Source organism: Aulostomus chinensis, chromosome 13 (genome assembly GCF_037954235.1).
Source record: "Aulostomus chinensis isolate RoL2024-O1b breed Wild chromosome 13, RoL_Achi_v1.0, whole genome shotgun sequence".
NCBI lineage: Eukaryota > Metazoa > Chordata > Actinopteri > Syngnathiformes > Aulostomidae > Aulostomus > Aulostomus chinensis.
In genome coordinates, this window is record NC_141332.1 from 11,892,314 (window position 1) to 11,912,021 (window position 19,708).

Here is a 19,708-nt window from a genome sequence, read left to right on the forward strand (position 1 = left end):
AACAGTGGTATACGAGGTCAAGGTACCAGTTTGTGAGCACTTTTTGTGTGAAAAGCCTGTCAAGAAAAAAGAGTCTAGCTGATTTCTTTCCAAAAAAAAAAAAATTGTAAACTAATGCCAGCTAGTTAGCTTAGCATCAAGTCAACAAGCAGCAGCTTACTGTTAGCTTGGTTCAAAATCTGAACTCCTGTACCCACGGAGCTCAGTATGCATCACACTGTGTCCCACAATTATGTAAAAATTACTATTTTTGGTTTTACAGGTACTTAATTGTTGTAGTATTTCTTGTAGAACCACAGCCACGAGCAGTGACTATGTAAGTCCCTCTAAAAGCACCAATGGTAATTTCTACATTTCTTTTTGTATGAATTAAACAAATTAAAGTGTTAATTAGTGAGCTTCAGAAGTGCTGGTAGACATGTTTTTGTACTTCGGAAGCTAATTACCTCCAAGCTCCAGCTCTGTTTATAACACACTGATATGAGAGGAGAGTGGGAACTCTTGGCAAGGAAGTGAATGAGCATATTTCCCTGAGTATTAAAGTATTCCTTTAAATATCCACGCTTCGTTCTTGAAAGTGTCTGTTTCCTGAAGAAAGTTTAGATTTGATGGGAACTCAGAGGTAATGAATGTTGCACACAGTGTTTATGCCTGTCACTTAAACGCCATGTTGACGTGGATTATTTATACCTTGAACAGTTCATTTGCGTGTGGATGTGTTTGAGAATGAGAGCTAGGCTAGCATGATGACAGCCAATTAATCCAGCTCTTGGGCGATCTGGGAGGAGAAACAGTGACTCGCCGGCTGCATTAGTCATACAACGGCATCAGGCAGCTCTCATACTCTCTAAAGGTGACTCTCTATGTCTTTCCACATTTGTTCTCTGCCTCCGCTGCTATGCTGTCATCCCTCCCTCACCCATGGAGGCCGGCATGAAACAGCCTCATGACTTAAAGATACTGTTGGCGGCAGTGGCGGCGTGGAGTTTAGCCTTAGACGCTGAGTGTCAAATATCCGACAAAGCATTTAACAAGAACAACGGTGCAGAGGGCTCGCAGCGTGTTCAAAAAGTATCACAGCTTCCACCCCCTACAAGCACACTAACAAACAACTTTATTATATTTAATTTAATGCTGAGAGCAAAGGGGGGCACACACAAAAAGAAGAGGTTCTATGCCATGAATAAGGTGCAGTGATATAATGATCACAGTGGAATGGAGCTGCGTTCAAGTAACTAGAGGCTCAAACGTAGGCTCGCTGTGACTGAATCAGATCCACGCAGAGAAAGGAGAAAACATACAGGAGTGTGTAGATGTTCAGGAGACACACTGTCCTCTGCTCCTTTTATGTGTTTCCGTCCATCAGTACTGACATGAGCAACCTTTGTAACACCTTCTATTTTCATGTCACCACCAATCACAGGCTCCACTCCTAATCATTCTAGAACACCTTCATCCTCTAGTTTTTTTATTCAAACGCTGGCCGTGTCGTGTTTCTGTGTGTCTCTTTTTCTGCTGCTGCCATTTAACCAGCGTCTCCTTTTGCTGCCACTCGACCCGTCGCACCTGCAGCTGCCAGTGTCCTAGTCACGGGTGAAACCGATTCTTGTTGACTGAAATCCAGCACACAGCTGCTGTTGACCCTCAGAAACTGGTCTTGTTATTTAATAGTGGCTTCGAGTTTCCCCGAATCCTTCCAGTCAACGTTCGCTCCAGTTTCCGAACTTTTATTGGAGGATATTGTTCTCTATGAACACTTTTCAGTCGTTTCTCTGAAGGAGACCTTCACTTAGAAGGTTATGATGATACAACATGTACGACTTGAGTGTAATAATGTTCACATAGCGCCTCAAGCGTTGCATGAACGCTTTGTGACGTCACTGCTATTATCAAGTCAGACCTCCACAAAGCTGGGGAGAGCAGTAGGAAGTGTCTGCATCAATATTCCAAGTGTCATTTACTTCCATTGCTGCAGAAACCCTCTGGCAAATTTGGCACATGACAAATCCTGTTTCCGTACTGCTGGAATGAATTCCATTTTTCAGGTTTCACAAGATCTCGACAGGCTTCAAGTTATGTGTATGAACAATCAGTGGTTTTGACCGTGAGGAGATTATTGTTTGACCGTGAGACTGTTGGTTCAAAACAACAATGGACAAGGAAAAGGTTTGTGTCAATGTAGCTACAGAGCAGAAGAAGAGAAGTGAAAACGCCATTCATCTTCTCCATAGAGGAGTTGGATATCAGCCATTCAAGGTCATCTCACAACCAGTGAGAAGGTAGTGAAATGATGATGTGTTCTCCTGTAGGAGTCTAAGTTTTTCTGATTCTTTTTTTTTTTTTTAAGGTTTACTTTGCAGTCTCACAGGGAAATACTCAACCACCCACAATCCTGCGGCGCATCAGCAACGTCTCTGATTGGTAGAACTCGCTGTTACCATGTGGAAATGTAGGCTGAGCCCAAAACATTCTTCCCTTTCTGGTGGGAGTCATTAAATATTTTGATATTATATGTTTTCAGACATCAGTTGCAAATGAGCCAGCAACAACTAAATCGGCTGTGAAATGTCGTGATCTTAAGCAACGCTGGGTCGACGTCATTGTTTGCAGTGCCTTCTGGGGTGAGTAGTTCCTTGGCTTTCAAGCTAATTATGTTGACATATTTGCCTTTTTCTTCATTTTCCTGTCATTTAAAGCAAAATCGGGTGTTGTTGTTTTTTTACTCTTGTGCTTGCTGTTTGTCTTGTTCCAAGCAACTCTTTAAATGCAGTATTTACTGAAAGGTCATTGGAGGAACTGAATGGGAAATTTTATTCAACCAATCAAATGCTAACATTATGTTTGAAAAGTAGCTTTTTCGAAACAGTTGCTACAGACGACTCCTCAGTCACATGTCAGATTTGCAGTGTTACTGGTGACCTAAACTTGATTTTTTTTTCCTTTTGTATTGCATTGTTGACCTTCAATGTTCCATTTAACTCAATTATGTTGTCAAGAATTAATTAGACCTGAATGAAATTGGGAAAATTGGGGTGCTCCAGTGTTACATTTGTAGCAGATGTAAAAGAAAAATTTGCTTTTGTTGTTGAGCGCCAGACAAGCGAATAAGACCAGTCTCGTTAGATTTCCTTACATCATTTATGTATATTAAAACCATATTCAACTCGTTCTGACTGCAGTCATCAAACTGAGGCTGATTTTGTGTGTAGATACTCAAAGTTGGAGGACTTCTAGTGACATAAGAATTCCATACATTTTTTGTTAGGTTCATCTGTTAAATGCTGACATTTAAGGGTTACTAAAGGTTCGATTAACAGTTAGGTATAGCCTTCTTTTAGCTGCATGACAAATAATGTTTATTTTATAGATGGTTTTCTAAGTCCCGCTGGTTGTGTCAGTCAGAATTATGTAAGTAAAAGGTGACACAATTAGATTTGGCTTCTCTTTGATTAGCTCTCATAACACCAGAGCAGCTGGAGGAATGACTCACCTTTAATAAAAATACAGGAACAAGATATCGGATTAAATTAGACTAAATTAAATTGACAACAGTGGAAATATAATACATGAAGAGAAGGTTGTGTTGGAGGGAGCTGCAGCAAACGCTGCTTAAGATCATAAAGACAGTGTTTCACTGCGGTGCTGGTTAACTCTGACTCTCGGGTCTTTCTCACCACCGATGACTCGAAAAACGTTCATTTGATACTATAATCGATACTATTCTAACAGACATGTTGGTACTTTTTTATGGTGAAAAATGAATTAAATGTTATAAACTACAATTTCCTTTTTTCCTTTGACTTAATGGTACTATATCTCTTTATTATGAGATGTCATTACAGCAGCGTGCATATTCAAATAGCCTAAGCTGTTCTGAATAAATGATATCAGTTAAATCTCCATCTTCCAGAAGTGAATGGTTTTGATCAAGAGATTCCAGGGAAGAAAACGTTTTTTTTTTTTTTTTTTTACATTGACTATTTTGATCTTTCAATAAATTCTCTGTTTTCTTCCAAGCAATCACATCTCTCATCTTAGCCTGGACCTGTTAAAGAGTGAACTCAAGCTCATTTGTTGGGAAAGTCTATTTTCTATTTCTATACATATTTCCTGTGACACAATTTCCCCTGATGGCACAGTTAGTCTTCTGTCTCATGAAACCCATTATTATATTTTCCCTCTTCCCCATCACACTCGTGCTATGCTTCAGTAATGTAATATATTATACTATAGATGACAACTTCATCATGTTTCCATATTTTGTTCCTTTTTTGTAGTATTTGATAAGGAAAGTTGTCTCAAACTGCAAAACATGAGAAAAAAAATCCCTCTATCAGGTAAAAAATAAATGCACACTTTAGATATTTTATTTTGTTTTTGTCTTTTTCCAAACTGAATAAATGTACAAAATAGGAGATGCAACATTCAAGCAAATCTTTATCTTCGGACAGATGGACTCCACCCACACATTCCCAAACTCTGTCTCCAGGCAGAATACAGCCGATACGACTGATAACTAGCTAGCAAAAAGAGCTACTACATCTAGCTGCAAGTAATTTTTCCTTGCCATTTTTCGCTAGTAAGTGGCTGTAGCCGCACATGACAACTCTTTTGCCCTTGCAGCCACGTGTAACATCGCCTATTGCGCCCTCTCCTGACTAAAATATACATCACATTCAGTCTTGTTTATTCGCTTCATTCCTTTATTTGCTTAATTCCCATTTCCTTTTTTTTTTTGCAATATTTTCTACATTTGTTCAAGATTTTTGTACTAATTGAACAAAGATGCAACTGAGGATAAACAAGACGGCAAAGAGTGAGAAAATAAAGCAAGCAAAAAGAGGATAGTTGCTAACTCGTTTAAAAGCTTTATAAATTTGGTTTCTCTCACTCCAGGATGCTACCAAGGAATCGTGAGTGTGGTGTTCGTTGGTAATCATAGTTGAAAACAAGTCTTTCTGCCTGCAGGTTGATGATTCTTTACTCTGCAAGGAGCAGGCAGGACTCCATGAGTCTCCATGAGAAACAAATGATGAGGAGGCCAAGGAGGTGGCGGCTGTGCTGCCTCAGCCAGCGCTCTGCTTACAAAGGGCCATTAGCCAAGGTCTGCAGCTGACAGATGAAGGCCCCCTAATGGTGCAGGATCATGCTGTGATTTACAAGCTTTATATTTAACCAGAGAGAGATTAATTATTGCCAGCAAATTGACAGGTCCAAGGAGGTGAGGGCGGTCTCTGACTGACATTGCCATCCCTCACGTCGCTTCCTACCAGAGGGCAGTGCTCCTGACCTTGGGATGCCAGGCATGTCGGGCACGCCGCCTCCTTTAAGCTTACACCTTCCTGATATTTTGTGCGTCCTTGCTTCTTACCCCCGACTGAGCTTACAGTCCGGCAAATGTTGTCAAAGTGAAGTGAAAATGCCTTGAAAAACAGACATCAGTTATGTTTTCACACTCCTGCCGACGTGTGTGAGTGCAAGCATGTGTGTGTGAGGAAACAAGACTCGCCTGGAGCAAGGAAACAAAGGAGCCATGATTGCACTCTGTGGTTCCACCCCCCTGGTTTACTGATGCCCTGCAGATGTCATCGGCCACTCATTTATATCTAAACTAGTGCATCTAGTGTAAAGATTTTGGTCTCAGTGTTTCTATGTAGCGGCTCATGTGGGTGACAGGCTCGGCCCAGACGCTCCTTGTAGTTTATATTTAACAGTAACATGTAAAATCAATTTTCAGCAGTGGGAACAATGAAGAGCTGTTATATGCTCAGGCTGTAAAAAAAATAAAAATAAATAAATAAAATGAAATAAAAGCCTGAACAACTGACAATGTGGGATACCAGATAACCATAACAGCAAAGTGGAAAACTGAGGCCGTAAAGTTTTACTGCTTTCATTTACAATCAAATCCTTTTTGCCATAAATATCTTATTTAATTTCAAATGTTCAAATTATTCCAAGAAATTTTCCACATTATACGTCTTTTTCACTTCCCGGCTGTTAAAGAACCATTTTCATGTCTGTTTAGCATCAAATTTGAAGCAATAGCCAGTAGCTAGTAAGTTATAGCTTAGCATAGACACAAATAAAACCCACCTACCAGCACTTCTAAGCTCACTAATTAATGTATACCTTGTTTGTTTAATTAGCAGTAAAAACCAACACGTTTCACTGGTTTTACTGCTGGATGGTCAGACTCTTTGTTTAGGCTTGTGAATGCACCTCTTTCAACAGGATGGGGGGGGGGGGGCAAACTTACATGGATGTCATGAGTAGAGTTTTTACAAAATAAAGACTGACCCTTCAAAAAAAGACAAACTTTCTATTTGCTATGACAGTGAACTGTTAGCAGCTTCTGTCGAAAAAAAAAGGCCGAAACACAGACCAAGTACCACCGCTGTGACGCAGGCTCAGAACAGCTGCCAACATTTTCTATTGACCTCCATTATTTTCTATATATTTCCACTTGATCAATGCTATATCAAAAGCCACCACCAGAATTTGAAAAGGCCAGCAAATGGGCTGAGGGCAACTGTTAGTCTATGTCTTAGGCTGAGCCTCGGTCTGACATTTTCAAAATAAGAGCTTCTATTGCTGACTTGATGATCTGGAGAGAGTCCCCTTCATTAAAGACGTATTTCCCTCACAATACATTGTCATTATCAGTAACGATAAGAAAATGCTGACCTTTTTATTCCTTTCATCCAACAGGCACTGCGACAGAAGGTTGTCACAAGCAGTCCGTTGTCCTTTAATGTTCCAGAATCTAAACCAGATGTCAGAAAAGGTAGCAAGGTATTTTGATGCAGCTTAAAGGCCCTAGATGTGTGTTTGGTTATTTAAATAAGTTTGCCTTCTTCAACATATGTGCATCAGATGTTTGATATGTGTTTGGAACTAAATAAGCTATCAGCAGCAAGCTAACTTTCCTTTCAGTCTTTCTGCACATCTAAACTGACCTGCTGCTCTCTCCAGCTACACGGACACGAGGAGCGGGAACTCTCAAACCTTCAGGATAACTGGTTTAAGGACAAAACCTATGTTAGTTAACCCGTCTAGTCAGTGTTCTATTTTGAAAAATCCCTGATAGACTATCTCTAGTCCAACATGTGGATTGTTTTCCACCATGGAACTGAGCACAACGGTCAAGAAAATTCATTTATTAATTCCATACACATGGAAGCACCACTTAAGTACAAGAGTTGGTGGTCTGAGAGTTCACCGTCTGTCTCCGGCTGAATAAATGATGAAGTTGGCTGTCTAATACATGTGGATGCAGCAGGACTCTTTTGTCCCCTTTGAAGATGAATAAAAGAAACAATGCTGTCTCCCTTGACAGCACTTCGAGTAACAGCATGATGTAACACACTGGAAAAGGAGCGCTTTCACAACTGGCTGCGTTTCAAAACAGATGTTTCAATTCAAAGGTTGTTCAAAATTTGTAAATGATTAAACTATCAAAGAAATACAAACCCAAACACTGCTATTATTCCTAAATTTCTGCAGTATTTCAAGACCACCTGGCTGCACCTACCTGTTTGGGGTTTTTTTCTCTCTCGAAAAGACCCTCCATTTCAAGGCCCTTATTTCTTTGACCGGCCCTGCCTTTCTACACAAGTACAAACGCAAGGGCCAAGAAAAGAAGTCCCTCTACTTCAATTCTGGAGCGGGTCTTAAACACATGACAGATCATTTTATCCTTCAAGCAACCTGAGCAACATAACCCCACAAACTCCAGTTGTAAGAGAGACCAGGATCTGTCGAAGGAGCTCTGTATTTCCTACATTTTTGACACAACGGGCTGGATTCCATTCCTCACGGAAACTAGAATGGCTTCTTTTGTGAGATTGTCAGTGTACATCTTAAGGACATTTGATACTTTATATGTAAAAATCATGTTGAATGACACAGGTTGCCTTTTCGCTCCTATCACAGTGACCAAGTAAACCAAGAATCTGTAAACCGCTGTGAGCCTGTTAACATGTAAAATTACATCTAACCAGAAAACTCATGGCGACTAATGGCTCCGGCACTGCTTTTCCTTTTACCTCTATTGCTTATGGAGGCATTACAGTCAAACTATAAACACTTTACATGTAAAGGCAGCTTTTATTCCCTTACCCAGACGGCTCTGGACTCAACTCACTGAGTGAACTCAATTCTGCACCAATCATCTTCTTTATATTTGATACTAAAAATATGTCGCACTGGAGACTCAATTATCTCTTTTCATCATGTAAGCTTGTGACGGTTACACCTTCATCCACAGCTGCGTTTTATATTTGAAGTATTTACACCTGACTGTCAATGCGTACGACATTCACCTGTTTATGTCATTAATTTATGCATCTTTCTGGTGTTGTTGTGTATTTTCCCGTGACATAAAAGCGTCAAGCTCTTGCCCTCCAGTTCGCCGATAGTTTGCACATCTGAAATGAATTTTAACAGCATAGTCAAATATGAATGATGCTTTAGAAATCAACCTTTCAGGCCATATATAGTAATTAAACCATGAAGGGACACGTTTTTAGTGGTTTTATTGAATTGCAATGCTTATTTAGGTGAGCAAAACAACTGTCACCAGAAAACAGCAGCCCCATTAGAGCGTCTTTTAAGACAATTTTCTTGATAAATATGAAATACCAGGAAAAGGTCGCAACTAAGACCAAAATCGAAATGCTCCAAAACAAGTTGGCAGCTATGCTCAAGGTCCCTCCATCCTGATTTGACTTGTCAATCACAGAGCAGCCACGCCCTAAAACATACCCTTCTTGATCATCAATTTTATTCCAAAATGTACCGAAATGAACATCATTCTATATTGAAAAACGCATAAAACCAGAAATATAGACAATAAACAGATTTAGTAACAAACCAAGTTTGCGTGTCCTCGCAATACAGAATTTATGAGCCGCTAAGCCAATGCCGATCAGCTGATTTGACTCATCTCTGGTGGCTGTGGTATTTAGCAAACACAGCTTTATTTCTGTCGAGCTAACTTTAATCCTTAACTCATGTTATTGTTTAACATGGTTGCCTCAACGTGCACTAGTTGGGTTCATGAGCTGGAGTCAAAGATGCGATCAGTCTGTAATTTACGATTTTAAATGACGTGCAGTTTTCACAATTCTTCCTGACGACAGCAGGAAGGGTTGTGCCTCTCACGACTGGTCGCCAAGTGTCAAGTAGAGCTCAAACAGTGTGCATCTAACAGTAAGATTACCTCAACAGTTGCGACACTCACTGTGGTGTGTTTATTGCTGAGTTTTCAACCTCGGCCTAAGGGGGTCTGGAGTTTGAAGGTCAAGGGTCGGAAAGGCGTGGATCAAAATCAGAGATTTAAGTCAGATTGTCAAAGAACTTTGGCGATATCGCACACACCCCTGGCCCCGCCCCCTCAAACAACAGGTATTACCCACCTGTTCTGCTAAGATATGCAATAACTCGTCTGTTGACATTTTCGTGAGGGAAATGTGAAGTGGTACTGAATGGAGGTGTGCGCTCTTTGTGTGCACTTTTAGATAATATTATGTTCATGATAAATGTTAATTGCTGTGTTTTGTAGCACAAACTGCAGTGTTTATGTGATACTCTGATTGTTTGTTATGCATAAATAGATCTATGTTGATTCGATCATTTATTTACTTACCCTTTGAAAGAAGCTCCCCAGTTTAGAAACCCAAATGTTGCCAAGTAAGGATATAACACCGCTAATTCCAGAACAACAGCTTCCTCCAGCTACAACCAGTTCCCCTTCCCTCTCAACCCTGACCTTTGCCTCGCCGGTCTCATCCATCTCTGTTCACCACCTCCCTTAGCCAAGAGTTTCACCCACAGCACCCTCCCCTGGCACGCTCACTTGCACTTTGCCAGCTGAGGATCACAATGAAGGACAAGGTGCTAATGATTTCCATTCAGGATAAGCAGTATAGAAAATGGATGGATGGATTTCCATTCAGTTTAGCTGCAGTCTCGGGAATATACGTCTCGGGTAAATCTGAGATTTGTGAAACCAACATTTTATCTTCCTCTTAAGTGCAGCGCGACTAAGAAGTGGGCAGCTAGGATGGGCAGGCAGCGCCATGCAGGAACCATGGCTACCTTCACTAATCCTTTGGTGCCCCTTCCAGCTCACATTACAGGTGGAATTATAGGAGTGAATCAGCTCTGCTCAGTTTAAGATGCGGTTCACCCTCAGCAGTCTCGCTCTATGCTTAGCATCCACACACTCACACACACACACACCTCCCCTTATCATAGGTTAGTGCTTTAAAAGGAGCGATCACACCAATCTGAAGTGTTAGCATGGGAACAATTAGCAAGCAGGTGCAGAAAACTGTTCTTTTCATAATAAAGGTTATGTATACGTGCTCCCTCACACAGCCGGACACGCTGATTCCCTCCCTTTCTTGCCTCGTCTTCTTCACACACTTTGACACCCATAGTTAAGACCCACAAAACCAAAGATAAAGCCTGTTGATGTGAAATCTGACATCAGCTCAGACTGAGACATTTTCAATCCAATTACAGTAATCGAGCATAGAAAATCCATACTGAAGGTTGATGAACAATCTTTACAGACAAATTACAGGGATTGCGTGATTATAATTGGAGTTGGATGTGGCTGTCAATGTCTGTCTAATGAAATCATCTTGTTGAATGAACCCTGTGACCACAATCGTGATGGACGTCATCGTCATCGTCATCATCATCATCATCATCATGAATCTGTTTTTATTTTTATTTTCTTATTCCTTTGAAGACTGTCAGTGAACGTCAACACCCTTACAACAGACAAGGGGAGAGGTCGAGTCAAAAGGGATGACTAAAAGAAGATGTGAGGCGTCTACCATCGCTTCTCCGGCATTTTACTGACTTCACAGGTACTAAAGACACTGAAGGTCACGCACTTTTCAAAGGCTGGCTTATTGAAAACAGCCACACATGATAGGGTGATGTTCACATGACTTCATAACAGCTCATACTTAGAGCAGCACATTTAATTCAGCTCGCAAGGTCAAAGAGGTCAGTGGACAAAGTGTTGCTCATCTTGACTGACTAACAGCTGCTCAGGCTGGCTCGACGCGGAGAGCACTACTGCTCCCTACTGACAGCTGAGCGAAATTAACCAGCTGAAATCTGTTCTCAAGGTTTTGCTTCTTCACTGGTAATGACAGGAAATGACCAATGGAACCACGATTCCTTCTTTGAAACACACCAGACTGGAGAACCTTCTGATGGGTCTTGTTTTTCCAAGACAGGAGGTTTAGATTAGCAGCTGCTCTGCAGAGGATCTGATCATATCTACACGTCTCGGTCTGTATCTTGTGGGATGTAATCCCCAATAAACTGAGCAGGGCTTTATTATGATAAGATACGCATCTTTATCCTCACAGTAAATAGCTTTCTGATTGTTGACCATGGCTGCAGGCTCAGGAGACACTCACCCCCCCAACACGCGCACACACACACACACACACACACACACACACACACACATCCCAAATGACTTGAGGATTTATGTCTAAGATGTGACATATAAAAGCCTTACAGGATCTTTCAGCAGTGTAAAATGCTTTTCCTGTAATCATTATATTTGATTGGTCTGGCAAATGAAACCGCTCTTCATATTCGATTGAAGACACACGCAGCTGTGTTGTGTTGTCTCCATCTAGTGGTGATTGGTGAAACTACATGATTTCACACTCGAGTGTTTGGCGTCATCTCTGACTTCACACGATAATTTTTTTGTTGTTGTTGGTAAGTACAAACAAGAGAGAATTAAAAAAGATATATATTTCCAATCCAAGTATCTTCAAATTATTTTTTTTATTACACGGGATTTTTTTCAGTTTATTCCGGAAATTTGTGTTTCTCATCGATGTTTAATTGTGGACAACAAAGTTGATGTAATATAATCTAATAAATACTGTCTTTATTAAAAATACTTTCTCTACAAAATGCTTTCTCTTCATTATTTCTTGATTTTTTATTGTATCTTACTGTTTACTGTCTTTATTACTGTTCTTCTAGTTTATCCTGTCATGTGACGTTTTTAGTAGATTTTGTCGCCTGGGGTAAAAAGGATTTTGTTGATACATTTCTTCATATCATTTTCTCTTAAACATTTCATGAGACGCATTTACAGTTTCTACAGAACTGTAATGTTTATATCCATTCAAATACAGTATTACAGTAAACTCTTCAAAATCATCTCGTTGACATCAGAGTGGACAAACTACTACAATACGTTTTAATGAATGCAATTAATAATTTGTGCTGCTGTTGAACTGTACCGTGTTATAATCTTTTGATTCATACTTTATATTTGAGATTATTTATATCTCTGGTCACGCCGATTTGAGAATTGTAGGTTTATTTTGGATCCACATATGACTGCAGCTTTACGAGTCTGTCCCTCCTGGTGAAGATGGCTCCATATTATGGGACTGTAGCATAAAAACATCCTACATTATTATTACAAGCACAATGGGCTGAGCAGCCATTACACATTGTGAGTGTTTCTCCACCATTGACAGCTCTCAGAGTCCCTGGTGCTGAAGTGTCTGAGAGCCTTTCTTCTTTTGATGGACTGGGTCTTTACTGCCACTCTGCGTTTGCCTATCTACCATATGGTGCGCTGGTACAAGAAAAGAGCTGACTGAAAACAGCGTTTTTAGCCTGTCATACATGAAGGAAAACCCACCGACGGTCCATTAAACAAACCCTCACACTTTTGACATTAATTAAGCATCTGAAATCTTGACTACGCAGCTTCACCAGCAATGAGCAGTGAAGCAGTTTTACCTGGAAAAATGAGCAGTATGTTTGTGCAGATGGGATCTATAGATCATTTACAGCAGTAGGGGGGAGTTCAGAAGCTTTACTGAAGTACAAGCAAATGCACTCTTGTTAGAACAGACATAATTCAAAAAGTAAGTAAAAATGCCCAGCGTGTCTATTTGATAATTAATGATTAAATCTGCTCACGTTATTTTGGTAAAATCAAATTGGTATCTCTAATTCAACAACGGAAGAAAATAACCTTTGTATAAAAATCAAATGCCTAAAACGGGTCTTCTGCTGATAGTGTTGCTCGTGTCTAAAGTAAAAAAAAAAAAAAAAATTTTAAATTCCAAAATAAATGACAAGAGTAACATTCAAAGGAAATCCTGCATCTGCCAAAAAAAAAAAATTGTAATCTTAAATCTCCGGTTCTCCTCTTTCTCCTCTCCACCAGCTCCCATGAAAGTCAGCCCAGTAGATTTTACCTATTCTAATACACCAATAAAAAATAGAACCTTCTTAGCATCCATTTTTAGTAGCCTGAAGTTGTTTTAAAGAATTTTTTTGCTCCAGGACAAAAAGATCAACACAACACTATGAATACTTTTTTCTTACATTGTCCACATCACCATGTTTTGTAAGACACGTGTCTTAACAAAAGGTACCTGTGATCAGTCGTGCGGGCCAGACTCCAAGACCTGCTTTATTGTTTCCCGTCATGCTGAGTAACCTGTTGACCCCCGGGGGCTCCGTCTATCGCCTGAATCATGGGTGAAAAGACGGCCCCCTGCAGAGACTTGATTTCAAGCATCGCGACGTTCCCTTCCACTTCGTTGGTGCGCAGTGCAGCTGTTGTGTCATGGTCTGTTGTTTACTGTAAAACCGTCTGAAAGGTGCAGCGACACATTAGAACCGAAGCGGCGCATTCAAGAGCCATTTCCGGTAGCTGTGTCACTCTGCCCCTCGTAAAAGGTTATCCTTTATTTCACATGCTTCATTTCTTCAGGATTTCCTAACAACAGAATGGCATATTTTAGCCAGAAAAATCAAGGGAGAATTAACTTTGTCTCGGCTGTTGCATCGCTAATCTCGCGAGATCTGGCAGGAGCGCGAGTGAGGGTTCACTCACGACTGTGTTTCGTTTTCCAGGCGCGAAACAGAAACTGCGTGATGTCTAAACGCGAAACCATGACTGAGGCAAACATTTCCAACACAGTGTTGCAGAACAAGTGCAGCATCCTGCACTACGGCACAGTTTAGAGTTAACATTCTTCTATTATGTAACGTCTTTGGCTGCTGTTACTGTTCCCGAGTCAGCCCTCCGTCTCTCAGCTCATCAATTAGCCCTCCACCGCAGATATCTGCACTTAATGAACCGTTACTTTAACTAGAATATTACTTCCCTTTCCACAAATTAATGAGGCCACTAATTGTCCTAATTGGAGTCTGAAACCCCGGCATTAAGATTACTCACTGCCCACCAGCACCACCTCCGTGACTTCGGCAGTGTGACGGTAATTACAGACTAGATTGTCTCCAACATCAAGAGCTTTACTGTTCCAGGTGCATGATAGTGTGAAAACAAAATGGAGGCCCTTTTGTCACGAAATAAGAGGTCTTTAATTAAAAACAACTAGAGATGCACACGGGTAGTGTACTCTCGACCACTCTGGGGGGGGGGGGGGGGGGGGCATTTAAAATATGGAACATATGTTACAGATGACCCGGAGCCTACTGCAGTTGGTTTGGTGTATGTTTTTTTATTATAATTATTTCTGATTGAAACTTGCTGTTAGTTTGGTTAAGGATTAATCCCACTCTTTCATTAAATTGTTGCCACAAGACCCAGGCTTTTTAGTCTTATAAATGAAAAGTGTGTACACTGTTCAGTTGTTGTGTAGTGTTTTAAAGTATATTTTATATTCCATTTTTGGTCCCACATAATTTATCATAATTTCTATTTTATTCGTCTATTCGTCACTCGCTTCTTTCCCTAAATGCACTTCTGAGCAAGTATGAATTTCTCTGTTGCGAGCGCAATAAAATTTTATCTTATCCGGTACGAATAAGTTACATCTCACGGCTGGAAAATAATTAAATAAAAATAAACTTATCTCTATGTCTCTGGCCACTGCTGGGCTCCATGACTTAACTTACAAGTAACTTCCACCAAAATGATAACCAACTAGACCTGTTTGGGTCTTTAATTGTTCCTATAAGCTGGTGTGATATAGCCTGGGCGGATGGATGAGAAAACTGAGACCTTAAAAATGATGTTGAATTAATTATAGATTGCTTGGGGCCAGAGCTCCTTATCTGTGGTTCCCCAGAGACGACTGAGGAGGTTGCAGGGATCCCCAAGAGAAGAATTCAACATTCAGGCCACTTTACTAGAAATGAGAGCAAAGACACAGTGTGTTAACTACTTTCACTCTGTCTGATCCGCTCACAACTGTGAGGAGAAAAGTAAGGAATCGTATATATTTAGGAGCAATGTAGGCTCAGTGATTGAGGTCAGCAGGTACAACAACTTAGATTATCGGTTCATTTGCAGCCCCTGAAAAACCCTGAACACAGGCGGGCACTGCTCTGTGTGTGTGTGTGTGTGTGTGTGTGTGTGTGTGTGTGTGTGTGCGTGTGTGTGTGTGTGTGTGTGTGTGCGCGCCATGTAAATAAAAAGATGAAACTGTTGGTCCCATCACCAACATTATCAGGCAGCTGCACCCTGGCTGCCAAGTTTGTGACATATTGTAAAACCATAAATCGTGTGTTCTGATTTGAACAGTTGTTAAGGCATTTTGTGCGAGTCCCCCCCAACATTCTCTTGCATTATTTATGTAATCTCTCCGGCCCATCGCCGTCCAGAGAACAGAAATGTCCTCCTTAACCTGTCGCTACTTATAAACAGCCTACACATTTCTACAAGTAAAGGACAGGGCCTCATCTGCTGCCTGCCTGTACAGGGATGTGCAGTGAGAGATGACGTGAATTTAAAGTTTGACAAACCGCATTTGTGCAAGACTACAGGGGTTGTTGCATGTGTCAGTGAGATGAATTTTAGACAAACACACAACTTGAGGGGGAAATCTTTAGCCTTTTGTCACTCGTGTTCAACGTAGTGCACGCAATTATATTCCTGAACTTCGGGAGTTAAATTAACCTCACACATTTAGATTGAAGCTCCTGTAACTAGACAACACAAACCTCCACCCAGGCAAAGGTTTGGCCTCTGACACTTTTATGCTTAGGTCCCAATTAAAGGAGCAAGCAGCAGTGAGAGGGCTGTCACACCTGTACACACACCGGAGTGTGTGGCTGTTCTGTGGACTGAGAACATCTGATGGCATAAAAGAGCAGACGAATGCTGCACTGTCCCGAGTCGCTCTGTCACGTGAGACTACCAGGTTTAATTCTGATGCCTGTCCAATGATCTCTGTTACATCAAACTTCTCCTCGAACGAGAAGTTTGGAAGGGAACTGACCGTGTGGAGTCCAGTTCCGATAGATTCTTCTTCTATGCTGAAATATCAAACTCGTCCTCTTCGGCACAGAAACGCTGCTGAATGAAAACTTACTGCTTACCTGTTGACAGACAAATAAATATCTCTAAAAGCATGGCTTCCTGTGTGGAGGCATAAATGAGAGCTGTGGTGTTACAGATTCCCAACAGTAGAACAAGTAGCACCAAATTATCCCCACCCACCCAAACGTTGACGCTTACACTTTCACGCATACCAGTCTGACTCTATTTGAGACTGTTTACCATTTGTATTCTTGTTGATGACACTCTTATAATTGTCTTTGAGCCCCTGCACAAACATCCTCTCGGCTGGCTCCTAACCTGAGTCGAGGCATAAATCCAAATGCAGGATTTGTGACATCTAGTATGGAGCCACTCATGGGCCAGTATCCAGCATGTGGAAAACTGAATTTCTGCTGCACAAACAAAATGAAGACACCCTTTAAACCTTTGGAATTGAAATTATTTGGATATTCTAAATATTTTTGATGAGAATGATGTCTCACTCAAAATATTATTCAAGTTACTGGACTTTTTGTGCTCAGCGGAGGTACTTTACAAGTCTGTGGACACGTACGATTTTGGATGCAGACTTACTTTTAATGTAGTACTGCTACTTTTAGTTCAAGGAGTTCCATCACTCCTAGTCTCACTCTTTTAGTCATGAAGTGGAGTTTAATTTTTGCATGTGGCCCCCAACCAGGTTTGGAACACGACTGAAAGTTGCCAAAGCTTGCCAGTTGACCCACCCCCCGCCTGGCGGGGCGCATCAGTGTTCTCTCCTGCAGGAGGCTGGTAAAGTTGACCTTAGAAATGTTCCTCACGCCTCCCCTCTCAAGCCCCGCACCAGATGGGAAGTGTAGCCGCATTTTTAAAGCCTCCACGCAGGGTTACAGGCTGTTGCGCTAGCAGTGGGGCTGAAGGAATGAAATATTCATGTAGCCCAAAAAAAAAAAAAAAATGAATGGACACCCCGGGATGAAGAGTGTGCCAATTTATTCAACTAAGACCAGGCCTCATTAAACTGCTGGCAGCTAAGCAGGTCACGGTGATTTTCTTTATCAGTGCTCGGCCATGCCTGTCACACACACAAACACACAAACACACACGCACGCACACACTCTTAAAGCTGAAGTCGCTATCATCACAACATCCCTAATGTCCCAGCGGACGGGTCGGTGGTGATCCTGATGTGGTTCCTGGCTTGTAATTGATGACCTAATGAGTCATTAGCTCTGGTGTCAGACCAGTGAGAGGCCGAGTGGCGGTGGTGGTGCGCAGCATATGGGAGATGTGAGTGACGCTGCTGACGGAGGTGTTTAGTTTGTGTGAGGTGCCAGGGGACAGCAGGTGATAGGCACAGAGCCAGAGGAGCAAACTTACCTTTCATGTGGCTTTTTTTTTTACTTTTAAAAAATATAATGTAACAATAATCGTAACGATAACAAGATGGAGGACGTGCATGTAGCATTTTTGTAGCAGTTACTGGATGTTTTGATCCTAAATGATGGAGACAACTTATCAGTTATCGTGCTTCTGCTACAGACAGGTGTGTCTCAACTCTTGCCTCCCACCTGTTCTTTTATTATTCCTCTGCAAATAATTTTTACCATTTGTTTGCCTGACAAGTCCTGTAAGGGTCGGAGTAAGAAGTCATGATAAATAAATTTTAGGTGCACCAGCGCAAGTGGATGACGTGAAAAAACGGGATACATTTAATGTGCTTTAGTAAAATATATCTATGAACATTACTGATGTTGATAATAAAGGAAAATACTGAATATTAAAGCAATTATAGTTTCGTTAATAACGAGCAATTAATCATTTAATTTCATGTTCGTCGAACAACTTAAATAACTCCTTTGAAATGTTTAAGAGTTGATCACAATTTCGTCATTTGTTTTCTACTTTACGAGGAACTTTAACGGTTAAGTCAACAAACTTGTTAACGCTAAAAAGATCCTCCTTCTTCCTCTTTGGCTAACAGGAGACGCTCTTAAATGATTAACACTTTCGGCTACCTTCTGTGTGAAGATAATAACAAGGTCGTGATTGAGTTACAAAGCACAATGGCTGACAATAAGTCGAGCTTTTGTCTGGAGTCTCTGACAGGGTCAGAGGGGTTGTGCGAGTGGCTGCTGTCTGGGAGGTGAGGGGCTTCTGTCAGGGTGGGCTGGCCGGGTTGGGAGTGACACCAAGGTGACTGCAGGGAGCTGCTATAAATATCTGCATGGCTCCCTGCAAACACCTCAGAGACCATCAGGGCATCTTCCGTGTGACCTGCACCTCCACGGACAGGAGAAATGACCGCTAAAGCAGAGCTGAGCTGGCCGGAGTACCCAGAGGAGCTGGCTCTGCTGCAGCAGCACAACCTGGCCCACATCAGCTCCAAAAGCTGGATTTCCTCGAATTCTCTCCGTGCGCTCTCACGCAGGGACGCCCCAGTAGACTGCGGCCTCTCCCGGGAGCAACTTGTGCCAGTGAGCAAACTACAGGACTGCGTGTCTGCTAATGGGATCATCCCGGGGTCCGACTGTGATAAGGCAGCAGAGGGAGTCAGGACGAGCCACTGTGGCCCCCAGAGACACCGGCGCGTCGCCGCCAACGCCCGTGAGAGAAGGAGGATGCACGGGCTGAACAAGGCGTTTGACGAGCTGAGGAGCGTCATCCCGTCTCTGGAAAACGAGAGGAAGCTCTCCAAGTATGACACTCTTCAAATGGCGCAGATTTACATCACGGAGTTGTCTGAGCTGCTGGCCGGCGTGGTTCACCAGGACTGCAGGAGTCCCCACTCTGACAAGACGTCCAGGAGGACTCTGATCCACACGCTCCGGCCTGGCTCCATCACGCAAGAACCAAACCCTCTGAGCGGTGAACAGAGGGACCCTGCGAACACCGTCGGTCACTTGATCATACTGGGACCTAAAACTGACACAGGAACCATCAATATAACCACGTCTTGCCACAGCAGTGATGGAGAATCCTCTCACCTCAGTGACGGGGAGGAACACCAGAATGGAAGACACTAAATCCAGATGTTTACAAGCACCAGGATCCAAATATGACGAAATATTTTTAGAGTATTTTAGAAGTATTCTCCTGTCATGATTGATAGCTTAGATGTTGCTCAGCCGAATGACTTAAATACTTAGGAGGATCTTGAATGTATCACCACAAAGAACTCTTAGTGGTCCTTTTTGCACTTTACATGAACTGAAGCATCTTTGACTGTCATTAGTAAAATTTGTCTAAGTTAAAAAAAACAATTATTTTGGTATTTATGGGGGGATTTTTTTTTTAATTGTTGTTTTTCTACAATAAAGATATAATTACATCATAACTGTGTGATGTAGTTTTTGTGCATTTCAATATTCACGCAGAGCGAGCCGCCCCACATTGCAC

General features: G+C 41.7%; 1 protein-coding gene across 1 annotated transcript; it reads left to right on the forward strand.

The window, feature by feature from the left end:
* The first annotated feature begins 18,609 nt into the window (after nt 1-18,609).
* On the forward strand, nt 18,610-19,364 carry atoh1b (atonal bHLH transcription factor 1b). The gene has a single exon (XM_086222461.1). The coding sequence runs from the start codon at nt 18,610-18,612 to the stop codon at nt 19,333-19,335; it is 726 nt and encodes a 241-aa protein (XP_086078587.1). The 3' UTR covers nt 19,336-19,364.
* Nucleotides 19,365-19,708: the final 344 nt, after the last annotated feature.

Bases quoted from the DNA above. Each gene is read 5' to 3' on its own strand.
- atoh1b (XM_086222461.1), top strand. From the start codon at position 18,610: ATGACCGCTAAAGCAGAGCTGAGCTGGCCGGAGTACCCAGAGGAGCTG.